Genomic DNA, 21,430 nt, shown 5'->3' with positions numbered 1-21,430 from the left:
AGACTCCGGCCCCCGATCCATTCAAGTGTCTGCCTCATATTATCAGCTGTAAACTGATAGTGATCTTTGATCTTGACTTTCATATTCAAGGTCAATTATCAAAATCCAACCATTTCCTTCATGTCACATGTATTTTGTAGTATCTATTTGTTGCCATGCATAAATTTCTTTGAATCATTTGGCCATTCAGCCACACAGAAGTACATGTAATGTATTTGAGGGGGGGGGGCGTGTCTTCTACGAAGATTTGTTCTACTTATCAAGGACCACAAAAGGAGAGGGATATACGTTCAAGTTGGTTTCAATCTTGAAGACACAAAACGACCATATACATGTTCTAGACTGAATGATCGAAGTTTAAGTAATAGCTTTCCACAATAACAGTAGGCTAGCTAAACAGATAGCAAGGAAATGTTATAAGTGAATCTCTGATAATATCTGTATTTATCCGTGCTGAGAGCTTTGAAATAAAAAAAATGAGGTTAATTGATTCTCACAACTATATAGAGGGAATCAGCCAGCCTAGTCGAACGTGCAGTCAATGGAGATTTCTCGCCCACGTTATATCATTAGTTTGATCCATAATTATACGATAAGAACTTCAAGACAAGTGAACCTTATCTATGACATCACTAAACTTTGAATATTTGAACCTGGAACAGTAATAATATCACGGTTTTATCACAAATCACGTATTATCTATCTGAAAAATCGTGATAGATCATCGGGAGTTTATCTATCTGGAAACTTACGCTTCACTTCCCTTTCATTCACTAATTGACCATTTCCCCGTCAGAACCAATACAAACATGGATGTAATATGTTCTTCCGGTGACTAATGAAAAGAACTTAGAGATGGAAAATAAGCCTTACGTTACGCCTTATGGGTCCCCAAGCTATCATTAGTACATTTGTGGGTTTTTTGTGTTGCCAGGTACGACTTAAATCTGCACTTGAGATATAGTTTCATAGAATATTAAGCTGTTCTCCCTGTATAGCAGATGTGAAACATTTTTGTAAGGATTTCTCTTGAACACAATGACAAATTACATTACATTGTATTTGTGTTAAACTTCGTACGCTTTGCAATGAGTGGAAACCTAATGTTTTCACTTCACCTCTCTGCCTGTTCCTAGTCCCAATCTCTATCATTACTTTTACCAATGTACATTTATGCGTACATAATGTGCAATGCTCCATAAATACAGTTTTTTTGACTTCAGTCTTAGTACCTTCTCTATCATTTATTCCTGAGGGAACGAGCATAATCTACGGCGCCGTGGTGGGGATGAGGAGAACTTGGTGACTCACCAATATATATATATATATATATATATATATATATATATATATATATATATATATATATATATATATATATATATATATATATATATATATATATATATATATATATACTGGAGACCCACCGATGAAGAGGAGCTCAGTCTCTTCGAAATATTTGGGTTAGAACTGTATGGTTCATGATATTATTTATATATAGAAACTCAGTGTTATAAACTACGTGTATATATAATGTACATATATACATATATATACATATATATACACATACATGTATATGATATAGGGTTTACGATGTAGAAAAGAGTCATACAATATATACTGAGAATAAAGTTGAGGTATTGAAGACAACAACCAAATATTCGATGGCTTTCAATTATGTGTAAAGTTTGATATTTCATGCCTTTAAACGGCCTCCTGCTTGTTATTATTTGCAAACAAGTGCTCACGTGAGCAGATATAGAAGTACATCCTCTCCCACACACACCCCCCCCCCCCCACTACCAACCATTATATATATATGGTGATGTGCTATTTCTCAGTCAAGATTGAAGGGAAAAGCCCTGCTATCTAAGGGTATGTATAAATAGTTCAATGTAGGATACGGAAAACTAAATTCTTTTACTTTGAGGCGGAAATGTATTGGGCCATTTTGGTTCTCAACCTCTTAAATGATTTTACTGTTGGGTCTGTTCTCTTCCACTAAATGCAACTATTTCTATAAAAGTAATTGTCAAATTCGGAAAGGGAAGAATTTTCGCTACAGTAAATGCATGGCACTAAAATAAAGTAAAATGCACTATAATCTCTGCCCTAAGTACCTCCAAGTATAGGTTATTTAGTGCCTAATGCGAGATTTCTCTTAGCGATGCCCATATCTATTTGTAAAGCTAGTTTTCATATATGGACTCTGAAGCCACTTGTCACTGTTACTTTCATGTATAGCACCATATTTTCTCCTCAACCCCCCCCCCCCAACCTCTGCTGGTTCCCGTAGTCCTTAGAACACACAGTATGTCAGATTAATCACTATTAATGAACATAATACGTGTCCGTTGCTTGCTATACAAGACAATGGTAAATTATAGCATATAGCTTTTGGGGTTTGTTTGTCTGTTTGTTTGTTTGTTTGTTTGTTGTTTGTAAATGTGTCACTCATGTGTTCTTTTTATCGGTCAATCTGTCCAATTCTAAGCTGGCTGTAGATTCTTAATTATAATTATTTCGTCCGTCCGTCCGTCCGTAGTTAGTACGCAAGTCAGCAAGTCAGTCAGTCTGTCAGTCAGTCAGTCAGTCAGTCAATCAGTCAGTCAGGCAGTCAGTCAGTCAGTCAGTCAGCCAGTCAGTCAGTCAGTCAGTCAGGTAGTCAGTCAGTCAGTCAGTCAGTCAGTCAGTCAGTCAGCCAGGCAGTCAGTCAGTCAGTCAGTCAGTCAGTCAGTCAGTCAGTCAGTCAGCCAGGCAGTCAGTCAGTCAGTCAGTCAGGCAGTCAGTCAGTCAGTCAGTCTGTTAGTTAGTTAGATAGTTAGTTAGTTAGTTAGTTACTTAGTTGTACATAGTTAGTTAGTCAGTCAGTCAGTCAGTCAGTCAGTTAGTTAGTTAGTTAGTTACTTTTTTCAGTTACTTGGGTAGTCAGTCATCTAGTTACGCAGTCATCCAGCCAGCCAGCTAGCTTGCTAGCCAGTCAGTTCTTCAATCCCCGTCTGTCCACCCGTCATCAGTACCTCTATTAATTTATAAGTCAGTTACTGTCAGTCACGAGTTACAGTTGTTTAGGTAGTCTAGATAGTAAAATCTTTTTTTCCAGTTTTTTCGACAAACAATTTACCAAATCAGTCAAGTACGTCACTTTGCAGTGTTTCCTTGTTTGCTGATAATCATTTTGTTGTTTAAATTTGTTTTTAAAAAATCAGGAGGAAAGGTTTGATACAAATTATAAACATACCTAGATGTCGAACTGATACAGATATAGTGGCGAGAATAGAATAGTTTACAACATAACTACTATACGTATATTTGCTGCGTCGTTTAGACCTCCATAATATCCCTCGCCAAACGCCGAAACGCCAGTGTGTCTGTGTGAAATATCACACAAGACTCACAAATCGTGGCTTGTCAGCAGCATCCATCCCTTTTCATTGCTACTGCACTATCTTTGCAGGTGTTTTTACCAGACACATATAGATACATCGTTTACAGAAACCTAACTACCACCGGGGGAAATTTAACACATTATATAGAAGTTTTGATTTACGACTAAGGCGGCCAGGATACCTCTATATGACAGTCGTTAAACAGTGTACATGTACGTCGTCTTCCGGCTGAGTGATAAACAACTCTTACTTACACTTTATGTATTTCAATCTTTAGTTTTGTACGTTCCATGCTAATACATGTTTCTGTATTTTGTTTAATTCTCGGTACATAATCAGGTAAATGATAGATCTTGGGATGTATACAAGTTTATGGTTGTTGTTCGAGAGGGTACACTTCTGTACTATGTCCTTAATGCTGTCAGTAATTTGTTTTGAAGTTTTAGTCATTAAAAAACACAGTTGTAATCTACCCTTTGTTAGATTGTACAAATATAAATAGAACAATGCTATTAGACCATTCTTATTATCTTGAGCTCGCAGATTGATGAGTCAATCGCTCTATCTATCTATCTATCTATCTATCTATCTATCTATCTATCTATCTATCTATCTATCTATCTATCTATCTATCTATCTATCTATCTATCTATCTATCTATCTATCTATCTATCTATCTATCTATCTATCTATCTATCTATCTATCTATCTATCTATTTTTTCTATGAGTGAGTGTGATGCATGTGTATATAAAGAACATTTGTTATGTATATATTTATTTTTATAACAGTGTAACCAGCAATACATTATACTAAGCATGTCAGTCAGGGCCTTGGACCTCGATTAGTTCAGAAAGAACTACTGTCCTTGGTCCTCACCAGAATTTTATTTTGTCCCTAGACGTTGTATTTTTTTCTCTCTCTTTCATTTCTATATATTTATTCAATAGCTGTATAAACTGTATAGGTTCTGGTGAAATAAATTTCAATTCAATTCAATTCAATCTATCTATCTATCTATCTATCTATCTATCTATCTATCTATCTATCTATCTATCTATCTATCTATCTATCTATCTATCTATCTATCTATCTATCTATCTATCTATCTATCTATCTATCTATCTATCTATCTATCTATCTATCTATCTGTCTGTCTGTCTGTCTGTCTGTCTGTCTGTCTGTCTGTCTGTCTGTCTGTCTGTCTGTCTGTCTGTCTGTCTGTCTGTCTGTCTGTCTGTCTGTCTGTCTGTCTCTGGCTATATGTATGTATTTATTTATGTATGTATGTATGTATGTATGTATGTATGTATGTATGTATGTATGTATGTATGTATGTATGTGTGTGTGTGTGTGTGTGAATGTGTGTGGGTGGGTAGGTGGGTGGGTGGGTGGGTGGGTGGATGGATGGATGGATGGGTGGATACATGCATGCATGCATGTATGTATGCATGCATGCATGCATGCATGCATGTATGTATGTATGTATGTATGTACGGTATGTATGTATGTATGTATGTATGTATGTATGTATGTATGTATGTATGTATGTATGTATGTATGTATCTTTTAAATGTCACCTATCTGCATATGAGCGTATCTCCATGATTCCTACGGATCCTTAAATCTTCATCCATGATTAATCTTAATATTTTCTGTCATTTTCTACAATTTGGTTCATATGTTTATTTCGACGCCTCCATCTATCTAATCAACTGACCTACATAGATAATTCAAAAAATAAATAAAATATTGGTGTAGTAATAGATAATGCACCTGATCAATTAATTTACCAATCAATCGTATCAGCCAATCTATCAATTAATCGACTTATAGATCATCATTAATTAATCAGCAGAACGACTGTAAGCGTAAAATGTGATATACATTGTAGCTCTGCCTATGTCTGATTGCATAGTATTGAATAAATCAGCTAATTGCCATGACGCCATATGGACGATGAACGTTTCAACATGCAACCGGTAGCTATATAAATCGCAGATATATTTTAACTAAGAAATAGATCATAGAAATAGAGTTTATCAAGGTGCAACACTCTCTTCATACTGTAATCTGTATCTCTCGTTATATCTGGTTTTATTCTTGAAATAATTCATCCTATATATTTTGTGTCACGAAATATGCTAATTAAAACAGCCGCACAGGAAGACCACACCTGGCATTATGTTGTCCATGACAAATGGCTTTATTGGCGTACCAATCGTCACAGTGTATGTGAAGAAATCTGTTTGGTGATAGCACAGTCACGAAGTTACCATACTACATAGCTAAAATACAACCGGGAAATATTTTGGGCTCCAGTGTCTTAGCTCCATTGTTCCCCGTTTTTGTTTGTTCGTTTGTTTGTTTGTTTGTTTGTTTGTGTTTATGTCCGTCTGTCTATCTGTGTGTCTGTCTGCCTGCTTGCCTTCTGCTGCCACGCACACACACACACTCTCTATCTATCCCCCTCCCTCCCTCCATCCCTCACTCTCCCCTTCCTCTCTCTCCCTTCCTCCCTTCCTCCCTCTCCCCTCTCTCCCTTTCTTTCTCTCTCCTCTCTCCCCCTCCCTCTCTCCCTCCCCCCTCTCTCTCTCTCTCTCTCTCTCTCTCTCTCTCTCTCTCTCTCTCTCTCTCTCTCTCTCTCGCTCTCTCTCTCTCATAAACAAACTCCCTCGACTAATTGGACGTACATTAATAACATGACATGATCTAGCGGTGACACTCTCATTTTATTCGCCGTCGTCTGATGAACACATGGTCTTATCACACCATACCATCAAACTATGATGATACCTACTCAATCGATTTAACATATCATCCATATACCTTATAAACAGAATGTTTAATTCATAACCATATATTGCAGATAAAACACTGATAAAATTCAACGAGAACCCGCAACTTAACGATCACTATGAGTAGAACACTAAAGTAATTGATTATAGCTTTCAGCATCATTTCCCCTTTTTGTGATAATCTACTTTACTGCTTCGGACACAGGTACCTTGCAATTTTAGGACTAAAATGGACAAAATAAAACTTGTGAATATCACAACAGATTGCGTTTTATTATTTGTCTTTATAAAAAAAAATTATGTCGCGATCATGCACTGAAAGATGATTGATCACGAGGTTAATGAGTACCATTACATGTTATATTTGCCTCTATCTGTCTGTCTGTCTGTCTGTCTGTTTGTCTGTCTGTATGTCTGTACGAACATACATACATGCATACATACATACATACATACATACATACATACATACATACACACACACACACACACATACATACATACATACATACATACATACATACATACATACATACATACATACACACATGCATACATGCATACATACATACATACATACATACATACATACATACATACATACATACATACATACATACATACATACATACAAGTAGAAATGATATAAGAAGGTACACACCATTTGATTGACAGAACATTTGCTAGAGCCCGTCTCTCTAGAGTCTAGATCTGTTGTGTATAGATAAACTGAAATATCTATACAAGTAAGTGGTGTAAGACAAACACTGAACAAGCTAAACATTTCTTCATTCCTCATGAAATTAAACACATTGCTGTTTTAACACAATACTGGTTCATTTTTAGTGCTTTCAAGTTTATTTCGGAATCATGGTATAGTTTCTAAGTACAAAATATCCAAAGGACCAATACAATACAAATTTACCATACAGGATATTTACAAAGGTTCTCATTTCGTTACGAAAATATGAGTGATTAATGTTTGAACTTGACCTTGCTCATTGAACTTTGAATTAAAGTAACGGGGAAGCCTTGAGACCTATGATCCTATCGAAATTACGAAATTATTATGAAAACAATAAATGCTAATTGAGTAGTAGAAGTACATATTCATATACATGTACATTTGCGTGTATTGGCATCGATTGCATTTAAAAGATTCAAAATATTATCTGGAGAGGTTACTATAAATGACACAGATGTCAACCAGTGACATATGAATGAATTATTTATTAATTATTCAGCCAAAAAGTAATTAAATTAGTGGCATTTAGCAATGTTTCACATTCGAGCTAAGTATATGTACTCAATACAAACGAAGTTATCTATCAAAAGCAGTCTGCTGTACAAATGTATTTTTAAAAGTTATTTTACACTATATTCGCACAACTTTGCATTGATTCAACACACAAAAAATAGACTTAATTGACAAGATACAATACTCTAGCAACTTACAAAACCTGGAAAATAACAAAAGTTAAAAAGGTTCTTGGAAGAGTTCACCTTATGACATGCGCATGAGACGTGTGATATATCATCGTGATCGAATGGAACATGCAACAACGGAAATGAAGACAATTTTAATGTCTAGCGAACGGCAGCTGCTTCGCAGTCAAGAATGCAAATATAAAGTTAAATTATCACTAGACGTATTACTATATGGAAAGCGGTTGCTATGGTGATCCTACAAAATACGTAATAATTGCTTGAGAGAAGAGCCAATATATGGAGTTGCGTTTTTGAGCTTCGCTGTCCTAGGACAGACTTTCCACTAGCACGCATGTGAAGCTTATAAATGTCACTTCTAGCTAGCTCGATTTTACGAGTCAAATTGATGATTTTGGAAAACATAATTTGGAAGCCATTTTTTTTATTTATTTATCACATAGATCCAAATTGATAATTGAGGAGTTCCAATGATCAAAAACAACAATAATAATAATAACAACAACAACAACAACAACAACAACAACAACAACAACAATCGATATTCTATAAATGACAGTAACAATTACATGCCTCACATTTAGCGCCAAATTAAAGTACTGAATATCTTGACAGAAATGTTGCGAGCTTCGAAGGGGTTTTCTCGTCTGAGCTTTATAGCTAAACAAATCCATACATTTTTTTCTTGGCAGCCGAATATACATCTAAATTGCACACAGCAAACACATGCCCAGCGTTCGCGCAATAGGCATGCATTTACAGAAACAAGAACACATTGCAGTGACACCTCAGTCAATATGCCCACACACCCCATTAAAAACAGAAACAAAAAAAAAGAAAAAAAAGTGACCTAAGAGAAATAAGCATCATCCCTTGCTATTTTTTAGATTATATTATGATCCTACTCATAAAGGTCAACCCATGACCCCCAGTATAACCAGCAAAAATAGGCTGGTGCTGTCCTACTGTCAATTTTTACTGTCAAATATTAGACATTAGTCCTGAATATACAATCTTGTAGTGTTAGTACCTGAGTATAAATTAGCAATACATCCACCTAGGTAGCCTTCATTAACTATAAGGAGGAGAGTGGGGAGAAATCAATCTGTTGCGTAAAATGTGCCCGCTCGTCACCCGATTCTGTTTTGAAAACATAGTCCTATTCCAATTTCCTTTCTCTAAAACATGACCCTTTCTCTGTTCAAGTGGTTGTTTTTGTGTTTTTTTTAAACATCGGTAAAATGCCGGCAGACGTGAAAATGGACACACATCCCCATGCAAAATCAATGGTAAGGACTTGATACCACCGCCGCACGCCATCACCGTCGATAATTTTTAAAGGCAAAGGCATTTTGCCTAAGGTGACTTTGTGTGGAGACACTGCATTATTGTATTGCCTTGCTTTGATTTAATCGGTGGCAGAGCTTAAGTCCAGAAGTCCAAAAAAACTAGATGGGTGTACTAACAACATTGTCGGGACTGAGGTTAACACTCCGCCACACCACAACAACTAACAATTGATTCAGTGCATGCTATGGTCGTCAACAGCGACTTGATATACCTTTTAAACGTGGTAACAAAGGGGTGAGAAACCAGTGGGACGCCAAAATAGTGGTTCAATGTTGTGAGTACAAGTAAAATGTGTCCCTCTTCTAAGACTATTTTCTGAAATATGGCCCCACCCCTCCCCGAACCGATTTGTAAAATATGACACCCTCTGTAATTATTGAAGGCTCCCTAAGCTTATAACAGGATGATGTCCATTATTGGAATACTGCTATCCTTGTTATATGAGTAAACATGTAACATTTTTAATTTTCCCCACGAATGCAAAAAGTCTGTTTTACAAAAAAAAAAAATATGTACAAGAAAATGTAAAAACCCGTTCTTGTTAATATGTAGTCGTTATCGTGATTAGGTTTATAATATATACATTTTAATAGTACATTTCTTGGAACATTATATAACGTTTGTGTTTGCGTTTATACAGCATACATGTATGTATGTTCATGTACGCATATGTCATATATACTGACAATACATGCTGGCAAACATACTCATGGTGACTATTATTGGCACGAAATGGTGCGTAGGCAGTACTGACGACCCGCATCAGTTCAAAAACTCGTTACGCGCTCATTATGACTTCGACACTGTCGGCCACCAGGAACATTTCCGACGTACCAGGGCCTCTTCACCATATTTTATCAAAAGTTTAACTAAAGTGACGTCATGAGTTGATATTTATTTAAAGAGGACTACCGTAAAGCCGTTAGAAAATGTAGTTCTCGACCAAACAGTACTGATTTATTTTGGACTGGATGTAAAGTTCATGTGAAAAATATTCTCTGAGTGTGAAATAATGCAATGGTTCGTGTGAGGTACATGTACGTCACAGATTGGGTTGATTACGTCATGGGCTCTGACAATTCGGTTCTCATGCTTGTTGGATCCGTTTTCTGTGTTTCGAAGACGCGGAATGGTATACCTTGAATGTTTCACACAGGAAGAACATAAACCAGGTGACGAAACAAATAAATCCCATGCCACAAATAGCAACAACTGCAATAAGCGGCCACACGATGTGCACAGAATCGGAAATGCCTTTTGTATTCTTCTTGAGAGTATTGGCAAGTAGGTACGACGTAATGCAGGTGATTGCCACTAGAAATACCATCACAATTACAGCTATGATTGTCCTTCGTCTTGTGTATGAAGGTACGAAATTCCAATTGATACACTGAAAGAAAACAACCACAAAATAAGGCAAAACATATTTAACTATTTGTAATTCCATCTTTAAACTGGTAAGTTAGTCTTAGACTACTTAAAGGTCCGTCCGTCCGTCCGTACACATACATACATACATACATACATACATACATACATACATACATACATACATACAGACACACACACACAAACAAACACACACAAACAAACACACACACATATTCATACATACATACATACATACATACATACATACATACATGCATTCATACATACATACATACATACATACATACATACATACATACATACAGACACACACACACAAACAAACACACACAAACAAACACACACACATATTCATACATACATACATACATACATACATACATACATACATACATACATACATCCATCCATCCATCCATCCACACACACACACACATATACATACATACATACATACATACATACATACATACATACATACATACATACATACATACATACATACATACATACATACATACATACATACATACATACATACATACATACATACATACATACATACATAATAACTAATATGTAAATAATTATTTATACGGTTTGATTTTAATAACACTTACTGGTTGTGGTATCTCTGGCACATATTTAGCATCAAACCTTTTCTCGCATATTTCACAAATGTTTGATTTCATCTTCAAGGCCCACTTGTAAATGCAATATTGATGAACTCCGGCATACCGACATGCACACGGGAAAATCAACTCTAGGAAAAGACAAAAGTAAGCACAAGGGTTGATAATTATACAACAAAAGGAGAAACGTAACACGAACACCAGGATTCTACATTAATTGTCATGCACCTTGGGGCTAATTAATTGTGTGTTAGAACTTAGTGAAACCAGGATTTGTAAACTGTAAACGGACATGCCTGTCTATCTGGCTATGCATAGTTTGTTGCATATTATTTGTCTACCTTTGTCATTTTTGTATTTTTGAATTGTTTTCTTTTAAAGTCGAAGCTACATATATCCACAACCCCCACTCCACATCCCACTGCCTTGAGAGAGTAAGTTATATCAAACTGAGATTACACATCGTGTATACAGTCTCCGTTCAGTGATCGTTATATCAATTAAACGAAGGTAGTTTCCTTTTAGCACTTCAATAGCACGGTGGCGCTATACTCACCAGTTTTCTCTTCATCGACATTGGCATCAAGATGGCATATTCGACAGATGTCTCGCATCGACATGCTTGATGCATCTGATTTAGATGAGTAAGTTCTGTCCCTAAATTTACTGGCTCTGCCTTTGGTTCCCCGCATACTGCTCACATCCAACCTGTCAGTTGTCTTTTTTCGGCTGTTATCTTTGGTGACATTGACTCCTTCCGCCGCCGACTGTTCATTTTTGGCACCATGATCGTCGTGTATAACATTTATCTGAATGAAAAGGAAGGCGGAAAGAGTTATTTTAACGTATTGGCGATCTCGAAAGGAATACTTAGGTCTAATATAATCGAACGTTTCGACAATTGGTCTTGACGACATCACATATAACGTGTAGCTTTATAATGTCGACTTTTCCTTTTGTGGAAAATTTCCATATCAGAACATGCAACTAACAAAATTAGATTTGTGGCATGTTTACTCTTCGATTAGCTCTATTTAGAGTTTAACTACAGTTTACCCTCGAATGAAGTCGTGTGGGGGTTTTGATAAAAGTGAGAAAAAAAGGCGAGACAAATCTCCACACAACTGGGTTCCAGGCGACTGCAATTTTGAGTGCAGCTTACAACCCCAATTCTGATACTTTATATGAAATTGGGTCAGCACTACGATTGAAAATATTTCAAAACATTAAATTGTAAAGTAAATCAAGTTAACACCTTCCATATGAAAGGGAACCCAACCACTGGCAACACGTTATTACGAATAGTATGATATGGAATTTAACTAAAAATCAACGTTTGCATACATTCTGTATCGATGTTAATCTCAACTCAGGCAATCTATCAAGTCTGTACATGTCATGTGTCATCGATCGGGGAAAAACTCCCGAGTCAATTAATAATCAATGGACTACCTAAAATCCACTAGAAAAAAGTACACAATACCCAGTCAGCCGAGACCCTCAACATTTCAGTTTCCACTTACACAAGCTGAAGTCTAATAGCTAATTCTAGCAACTTGGGATGTTCTAATAACACGTAATCCAATTTTTGTGATGGCTAAAAAAGCCACTGATTAATCACACTGACACTCGCGGTGAAATTTAAAAGTAAATGTACGACTTAATACCCCCAAACAGTCGATAAACTATTGTCTGTCGATTTTCACTAAATGCGTTGAGCAACGACGTGATGCAATTTACCGTATATGACAGACACTTCGAATTCGTCTCGAATTATCGGTAAATGTTCGCTAACAAGGCTTGTTTACCCACTATATTCATCGAACATGGAAAGGCGCTTACCGTTTCCTGTCTGACTGTCATCTCTGCCACGGCTCACTCCGAGTTATTTAAGCTCACATAATAGCCGAGAGCTCCGATCGCTCAAACTGTATGAAATGACTAGCACGTTTTCCTCCTTATAAGTTTATAAATTCAGTGCAAAACAAAGACTTCTAAAGTGTTTGTTTTTACATGCGGGTCTGGGAAGACATAAAATATTTAGCTGTTTCTACAGAAGGTGATATTTAAATATTTTTATTTGTGTTATTTGGTTTAACGTAGTGGAAGTGGAATTGGGTCGAATCGTCACTAGTCTACATTTAGACTTGGAACAACTATCGCTGCTACACTATTCCGCTATCCTAACTGACATTTTGATTTCCTGAATTTTCGCTATCGTTCAAAAAAATATAGTCTACGTATGCTATAAACCGTCACTACAAAATATCAAAGAAGCCGAGTTTAATCGACACATCCTGAAAACTCTTTGCTTTGAACGGCCACCGACATGACGATTAAAAAGGGAATATTTCACATTTTGTTAACAAAGATAGTTCTGGCATGTTGGCCATTCAGGACTGCCAATTATTATTGATGGAGATGTTTTGAATAGCTAGGCATGGAGTTATAAATATGAATATCATATATATGGCGTGCGTACGAAGAATTACGCACATGCGATTATCATGGATTATACACTGGGGCACCCTGTTGCGTTGATTGTTCGTAAAAAAAGAGAGAAGAACTTCAAGAGATTTGGCACTGTATTGCTGACATGCATGCTGTTAGGTTAATTTCCAAAAGGACCAAGCACTGAATAGAAACCGCAGAGATTTTGTTAAAATTACCATGGATACATGAAAGATATAAATTATGAAATCGTAGATTATTATTCCATTTCAAAGCTTTTGAAACATAAACACGTTCATTCAATTCATGCGATTTACGTATCTGAATAAATTTTAAAGGCGGTGCAACTATCGTTGCAGTCTCGTATTCTCGTACATCTCGAGACTTGATAGCGGGCTCCTTTGTATACCAAAGACAAATACGTGCGTATATTGTCTTGAATTCTCGAGCCGTCGCTATTTTTGACAGCGTCACATACTTACATTCAAAACAAACAAACAAAGCTAAGACACGTATACAGCCTTTTGCTCGAGGAATACTGGTGAAGGACAAAGTTTGGTGTAAAGGAAAAAACTTAATGGGCTCTTCACAACTGACACGTAGGTAATAAATGACGCTAGTATTGTAAGGTCAGACGAGAGCAACCGGATTGCATATGTTTTACCAACTAGCCTCTATGTAATATTTCACAAAACACATCTGCGTTATATAAAGTCGAATCGACAGACTTCCGTATCATCATATATCACGTTGATAGCTTGTTAAAACTGCTGCTCCGCGAGTGTGCAATTTCGGTCGTTATTCATTCGAGTACGCCTAGCCATACACACGTATGTCCTCAATAATACGGTCAAATTGTAAACCCTCTGAACAACTTGTATAATAATAACAAAAATTTGCACGCTACTTTTTTTTGCCATTGTCAACGAAATAGTTGTACTTAAAACACGCTTCAGTGCATGTTCTCATTAATCTTCGGAAATGAGTATTGGGTTAGCGCGAACAACTTTTAACTGTGGGTGCTAACAAAGTGAATTATTGTGTTTAGAACATGGCATTGACAAGGAGTTATACAAAGAATGTGTGACTACAAGGCTTCGTGTACCATAGTGGGGCACACTGTACTGGTATCGTGTATTTAGCGGAACGGCGCATACATATATTGTTTTTCATATCATTTAGTGAACCGTATAATAGTGTAAGCCCAATCACAATGTTTGGATAATATCCATGGTTAACGTTTTCAGTCTGAGAGCTCTCCTCAAACATCGCCGGATACTAGCTATAGGGTTTGACAACTTTTATGTACACAGGTCAATATTGAAGATCGCAAAAGCTCTGCTGTATTCTTGAGTACAATCAATAGATTCCTGTTAATAAACTAGCATTTTATGTCCGGTGCCATAAATTTAACTCCCATCCATCCATCAATCAATCAGACGATCCCTTCCCGCTTTTCAAGATCTCTCAAGCTTGAAAACAACAACTTCTGACTTGGAACACTTTTAGTCTTTATTACAGCTGTCTGCTTTTTCACTTATCGACAATTTGCCCAAGGTGACCATGTCAATTTCACATGTCAGTATCTTGTCAATTTCATTTGTTCATTTCAAACGAACTTCACTACAAATATAAACATTTTACTCGCAAGCAGGAAATTACATTTAGACATGTCACGTAACTGGTTGATCAATTACGACAGTGTCCACCGAGCGCTGATCAAGAAAAAGGATGGATCATATTGGTTTTGAAAGGGTTAATATTTACTTGCGTTTCGTCAATACATAAGAGCTCCACTGGGATAGAATCATGTTATTGATCACTTGTAAATCTCTGAGTGGACTATCGCAAACCTAAATATCTGACATAATTCACTTGAAGCCCACTCCCAGCAGACTCTGATCAACTGTCAAATGTGTATTGCACGAACCCTACAAACTGTTGTCTATGGCGGATGTGCGTTCTCACGTGCTGCACTCCCAGATATATGATGGAATGCACAGCCATTGGAAATATATACAACACAAACCGACATATCTATTCTGCAGAGCATTCTAACCGTACAGCGAGCGCCTCTGAATTCTACATCGTAGTGGAAATTGGCGCTTTAGAAATTCCCGGATGGATTGATTGATTGATACATTGGACATTTGATTCATCATTGCGTTTAACGTTCATATAAACAAAGTAAAGTTGATTATGATCGTCGAGTATAGTTTATAATTCAATTAGGGTACGTTTTAGTGGACTGAAAGAAAAATTATGACAGAGAGGTAAAAGGAAAATCGCTTCAGGGATTAGATTTAGTGAAAAGTAATTGAGACATAAGTTGTTACATAAACTTTTACTCCGATGAAATTTGATAAAGATTTTGAATGAAGCTAAATAGTGACTATTGTCGTTAGCTGTATAGGAGTAACTTTAAGGGAAATTACTTGAAACTTCATTCTCACAAGCCAGAGCAATGACGGTGCCGTAAAAGAGGCTGTGGTTTACGACGATGTGAAACTTTATAGCATTTTCAGAGACGCGGAAACGTCTAAATCTTCATCCATACAGAGATAAAACAATGACTTTCAGTTTTCATCATCTATTAGTACATATCATGTTATTTCCATTTATATAACATATTACGAGTGGCGTCATAATGTGGCATCTATAAATTTGGATTTTTACTAAGTTAACGTTAATGTAACTAGGGGACCAGTTATTAATGCATACACCTATATTTTTACGAACTGTATCTCATAACGGTTATAGTAATGCAATGATGAAAAATAGGGTAATAACGTATTTGGATTTGCAATTCATAGAAACGTTACTATATTTTTCAACTGAAAAGCAATGAGAAAAACAAAGACCACGTCCGTGTTGTAATAATAGACAAACAACTTTTTAAAAAAAAAAGGGGGGGGGATTCGTTACGGCACTCGACAGAGAAGTGATTTGTAAGCAAACGGTAAAGACGAGTACTTACTACGTCACGTCCAGTCTGCACATGCGTATATCGTTTTCCGATTATATTGAAACATCACCGAACATAAATAGGTTGATTGCTTGTGTTTACCGTTTGTTTACAAATGATACAATAACATACAAAAATTAAATTTTAACATCAGCTCAAATTCATTAGAACTAGGTTTGACAGAAACTTTCCTCCCTGGCCCACTTTGATTGTCAATGATATACTGTTGATTCTCGAAAATGACAGACAGGACCTGGTATCGGTTTAGGATACCAAAGGTATAGAGACAGAGAAACGGAGTAGTAGTACTAAGTTTCGAGGTCTGTTACCGGGGTTAATGGTAGACCTAGAATCCTTTGGGGAACGCGTCCAACAAACGTGATAGCGTTATTAATCTGACGTGCCAGAGATCAAAATGACAGCTAAGACAGTAAACAGTAAGGCTTACTTGGCAATTCTAAATATATCAGATACAGCAGTCATAGTCTGTGCATAGATAAATGATGCATGCACAGTTTCTAAGTCGTGTGAGATTAATTACTTTTAATTTATTTTCCGCTAAGGTGATCCCTTTTGGGTAGTTACGATATCAAGCAATTAACATGTCAATTACGAGTATCTAGTATTGAACAGGTGACTGATGAGAGAGAGAGAGAGAGAGAGAGAGAGAGAGAGAGAGAGAGAGAGAGAGAGAGAGAGAGAGAGAGAGAGAGAGAGAGAGAGAGAAAGAGACAGACAGACAGACAGACTGACAGGCAGACAGACAGACAGAGGGGGGAAGGCGGGGTTGGAGGCAAACAGACAGCGATATTATAGTGGCAGAGGACAGACTAGACAGAGGAAGAGTGTCTTCAATCTAGCAAGATATACACAGGCAAACATACTGTTATACAGCCGGGGAGTGGGACAACCTTTGACCCTCGATGGCCGTTTCCACATACATACTACTTCAAACTATAATTGTAGTCACTAAGTTACGTGAATGATTTACCGAACAAACAGTGAAAAGAAGTTTGCGTGATAAGAATACTATTCTTGTATTCAGGGAAATTGGCAAAGTGTACTAACCAGTAAAGTTAACCAAAACACAGGCACGGTTTGTTTTTCAAGGCGAGGGCATGAAATTGTGGACAGCGCTTGGAATATTCCTTTTTACCTCCCGTAAGGGAAGTTTATTTTATGGTTTTTGTCTGTGTGTGTGTGTGTATGTGTCTGTCTGTCTGTCTGTCTGTCTGTCTGTCTGTCTGTCTGTCTAGATCTAGCTGTCTGTGGACATATCTTAAAAACTACTGCACCTATTCTACTGAAACTTAGTAGGTATCTTCCGTATCCTAATCATATGAACTGATTAGATATTGGTAAACATCAAAATTGGGCTATACCTAAAGAATGCACATTTCAAATTGAATATAATTAGATTATGCATTAACAATAACAAAACTCCTTTGTCATATATAGGTTGTTGATGTGGCTTATAGTGTTAATGAATAATTTGCATAATTAATGATTTTTCGATAATTGGGCAATATGTTAACTAGGCAAGCTCCAAATTTCATATATTTAATTTTCCCATGAAGGGGTACATCATGTATAATACCTGTATAGTTCAGAATCTTGCATTCCAACAATGTATGTACGACCAAAAATCTATGGTCTTGCTCTTACAGGAGGCATTCAGTTTTAATCTAGTTATTATATCAATATTGTTATGTATGTGTGTGTGTGTGTGTGTGTGTGTGTGTGTGTGTGTGTGTGTGACTGAGTTGATCTACCCCTGAAAGTACCTATTATGGCCGATTGAAATTCGTAATTGTATTATTGATTTTGAGAGCACACAGTGTTTTGAAATGACTAATTGTGTGATGTAAACAGTAAATTACTGGGTAATACTAGTATAGAGAAAAATGAATGACTTTAAGTATAAAACCGAGCGCCTTGCAATTGATAGATGCATACGCTGACAAGTTTTAGCACAATGGTTCTATAAATGTATTATGTACACGACGAATTTAACAAATAGATGGCTCAAGGTATACCTTACAATTAGGGAAGTATACACAGCTCACGTTGTCACGTTAGGGCACAGATCGAGGGGTAAACAGCATTTCAATTTCGAAGCTATGCAGGAATCGCTGTGTCCTAATTTACTATGATTTAATTAGATAAACAATGTCTGAGTTAAATGTCAAACGATATTGTATAGTGTCTATTGTGCAATAGCCTTTGGTATACATATGTATGTACCAAGATTTTTAGGGGCCAAGGTTATCATTCCCACATGTACAGCAAACACAAAACAACATATTGTCCTGGAAGCAAAATGAAAAGTGCCCTCTATATGATATGCATCTCAGCACAGTAGTTATCTTTTGTGAGTTACACCACATACAGTCCATTTTTTTTATTGCAGACCCATTTGACGTGTTGTAAATATAAAAGCTGACCCACTTTCTTTAGTTTGTAGTCAATGTGTAATGAACAAAGGTCGTGACCTTGCATTATTCATTATCATGGTGGACTGTGGTACCAGCGAATAAGAATAACACAAGCCATTTTTTAATCGAGTGCTTCTGGTTGTATATATGTCCCCCTCAGCCAAAAAAATGATTGAAATAAACGAACATGTCGTAACGAAATGAATCCAATTTAGATAATATAGCTTGCTTACAATATTTGAAATTATCCATTTCCCATGGATGCCTATTTTACCATAGAAACGGGCTTTTAGGATAAAACAACGATTTTATATGTGACATGCACGTAAAGCAGAATCCTACGAGGATCATTAAGTCTCCGGGGACAAAGTCACATTTTCAGCGTTATTATAGGAAATTCGATCTCATTGGAGATTGCTGATTTGGCATTCTCTTCAATTATGTCACATCAGAAGCCGTGAAAGGTTAGGGATTTCTAACAATGGACTGCGTCCTGTGGCGGATTCTTTGTTACTTCTCACTTTTAGCACGTTCAGATACGTTAGTTGTACCCTGCCCTCAGGTGACCTTGTATCATTCAAATCGCCACTCTATGTGTACATTGCAGTCAAATTAACATGGCAAAGGTTTGTTTTGGTGGCTGGTTTGCCAGCTGTATACGTGAGACAAGAATATGTTTACACTTCACGAATGCGTTGTCGTTTTGGCGTCCTTGTAATGGAGTCTATCTATATAACGTGGAAAAAAAAAGTCAGCGAGCTTGACATCGTGTATTTTAATTGCTGTATCAGTACGCAGACCGTATACATGGTATACTATCACTATCTTTATGAGACTAGACCTCGGCCTACTGATGTTGATGTTACCGCCGTTGACACAGATATGCCTTCATATCATGACAACAGCACTGTTTTATCAATTACTATCGCATATCGCACGAATGATAAATAACGAGCGGTATTTACAATTACTTTTATCACTCCACAGATTGCGAGTTTACGGCATCCATGCGCCGTTCAACCTGTCACACATAAATACCATTCGATAGAGGTGAAAGTGTCATCTGTCGATAACGGTATGTGACAGCGAAATCATTCCTGGGAGAACCTCATAACGTGATACAATAAAAAAGGCGATTGGAAAGATATTCGGGTTAAGGGTCTCTAACTGATACGGGAAATGGATTAACGAGTGCTTACCTGAGACATTTGTACCGAGTTTGCCGTTGTACCGTCGTTCGATTTCTGGGAATTTAGCACCGCCATGTCTTTGGTAGTTGGGACGACCTCTCAGCGTAGGAAACTCAAAATTTCGGAATCGAAGGGTATTTCGAGTAGAACGGGAGCGTGGTATCGCATATTACCGCCAGGCCATGTTAGGGTACAGCTTGCCCACTTTCCCTTTTGTCACAGCGCCGCGTTAAACGTTGTTGTCTTAGTACACGGGGCAGGTTGTGGTCTACAGAACTGGTATAAATATATCCTTCCCGTCTATCTCAGTGCTGATAACATATAACACGTTGTCTTTTGAGACCCAGCCTCGCTCGAGTCTCACGTGTTGACTTCGATGGTGTAATCGTACACAGTATCAGGAGTCCTCTTTCCGCAAAAGTGTAAGAACATTTGCAAACTAAATGGGACGAGCCTACGACGCATACCAAAAACGGCAATGGACGGGTCAGCGCTTTTCAATAAAACCACTTACAATAGAAGTTCCCTCAGCTCGGAGAATAAAATGACCAGTGACGTCATTCAATAGGCGTGGCAACAAAAGACGGGAACATCGTACATGGCACGGTATGGTATGTGCGTTCGGTTAAATTAGATTACAGTTAGTAATACACAGCAAAAACAAATTTGGTAGACTTATATAGATGAGGTGATTTGTGAAATTTACTTTTGAATTTCCACCTCAAGAACTTAGCCTAGCAGACAACCTATTAATCGTGTATCAGTAGTCGAGTCAATGTATTGCAAAGAATAGCCATGCGACGTGAACTAAAGCGCACATCCCAAACCACCACAGTCACGTAAATGTGAATGTAACATGTAAAATGAAAATCTTGTCCATTTGTAAACTTATTAACATTGCTGTGAATTTTATTCAAGAAATAGACAAGGGAAAAAAATCACCATTTTTGTTGACGTTCATATGAATTAATAATAAATTATCCCCATAAATGTTAACTTTTGTTTCAACGTTAAATTGGACATCATGTGCTATCGAACTTTAATGATATTAATGACTTTCTATTACCTGTAGGGATATACCTCAATACCGTTTATATGGAGATGTAAATCACTGGGCGCTGATTTGTACTCTAACAGTCCCACCCTAAAATAATCTCAGACCACTAAAAAAGAAGTGTCTGAGATATAACCCAAATATGTGCACTAGAATATTACTGTCATGGATTAAATTTAACATAAACAGTTCTTGACATAACGAATGGTATAACATTTGTACTGATTCAGTGTTGTGTGTGTAAAGCGATGGGTGACAATGCATGGTTAAATCAACAGGTTGGATACCGCCCCAAAAAGTTTGAACATAACAAGATATATTCA

The 21,430-nt window shown here is 36.9% G+C and overlaps 1 protein-coding gene across 1 annotated transcript; it reads right to left on the bottom strand.

Annotated features, from left to right (window-relative positions):
* Positions 1-8,155: 8,155 nt before the first annotated feature.
* On the bottom strand, positions 8,156-20,501 carry LOC144453541 (E3 ubiquitin-protein ligase MARCHF1-like). Its single transcript, XM_078144857.1, has 4 exons — positions 20,063-20,501; positions 11,569-11,821; positions 11,001-11,143; positions 8,156-10,378 (listed from the first exon to the last, which is right to left on the bottom strand). Exons 1-4 carry the CDS (start codon positions 20,126-20,128, stop codon positions 10,076-10,078), a joined length of 765 nt encoding a protein of 254 aa, XP_078000983.1. The 5' UTR covers positions 20,129-20,501; the 3' UTR covers positions 8,156-10,075.
* Between the last annotated feature and the right edge of the window lie 929 nt (positions 20,502-21,430).

The sequence above is a fragment of the Glandiceps talaboti genome, chromosome 1, assembly GCF_964340395.1.
Source record: "Glandiceps talaboti chromosome 1, keGlaTala1.1, whole genome shotgun sequence".
Classification (NCBI taxonomy): Eukaryota; Metazoa; Hemichordata; class Enteropneusta; family Spengelidae; genus Glandiceps; species Glandiceps talaboti.
Note: the sequence above shows the minus strand (reverse complement) of the source record. Positions and strands in the feature narration are given on the sequence as shown.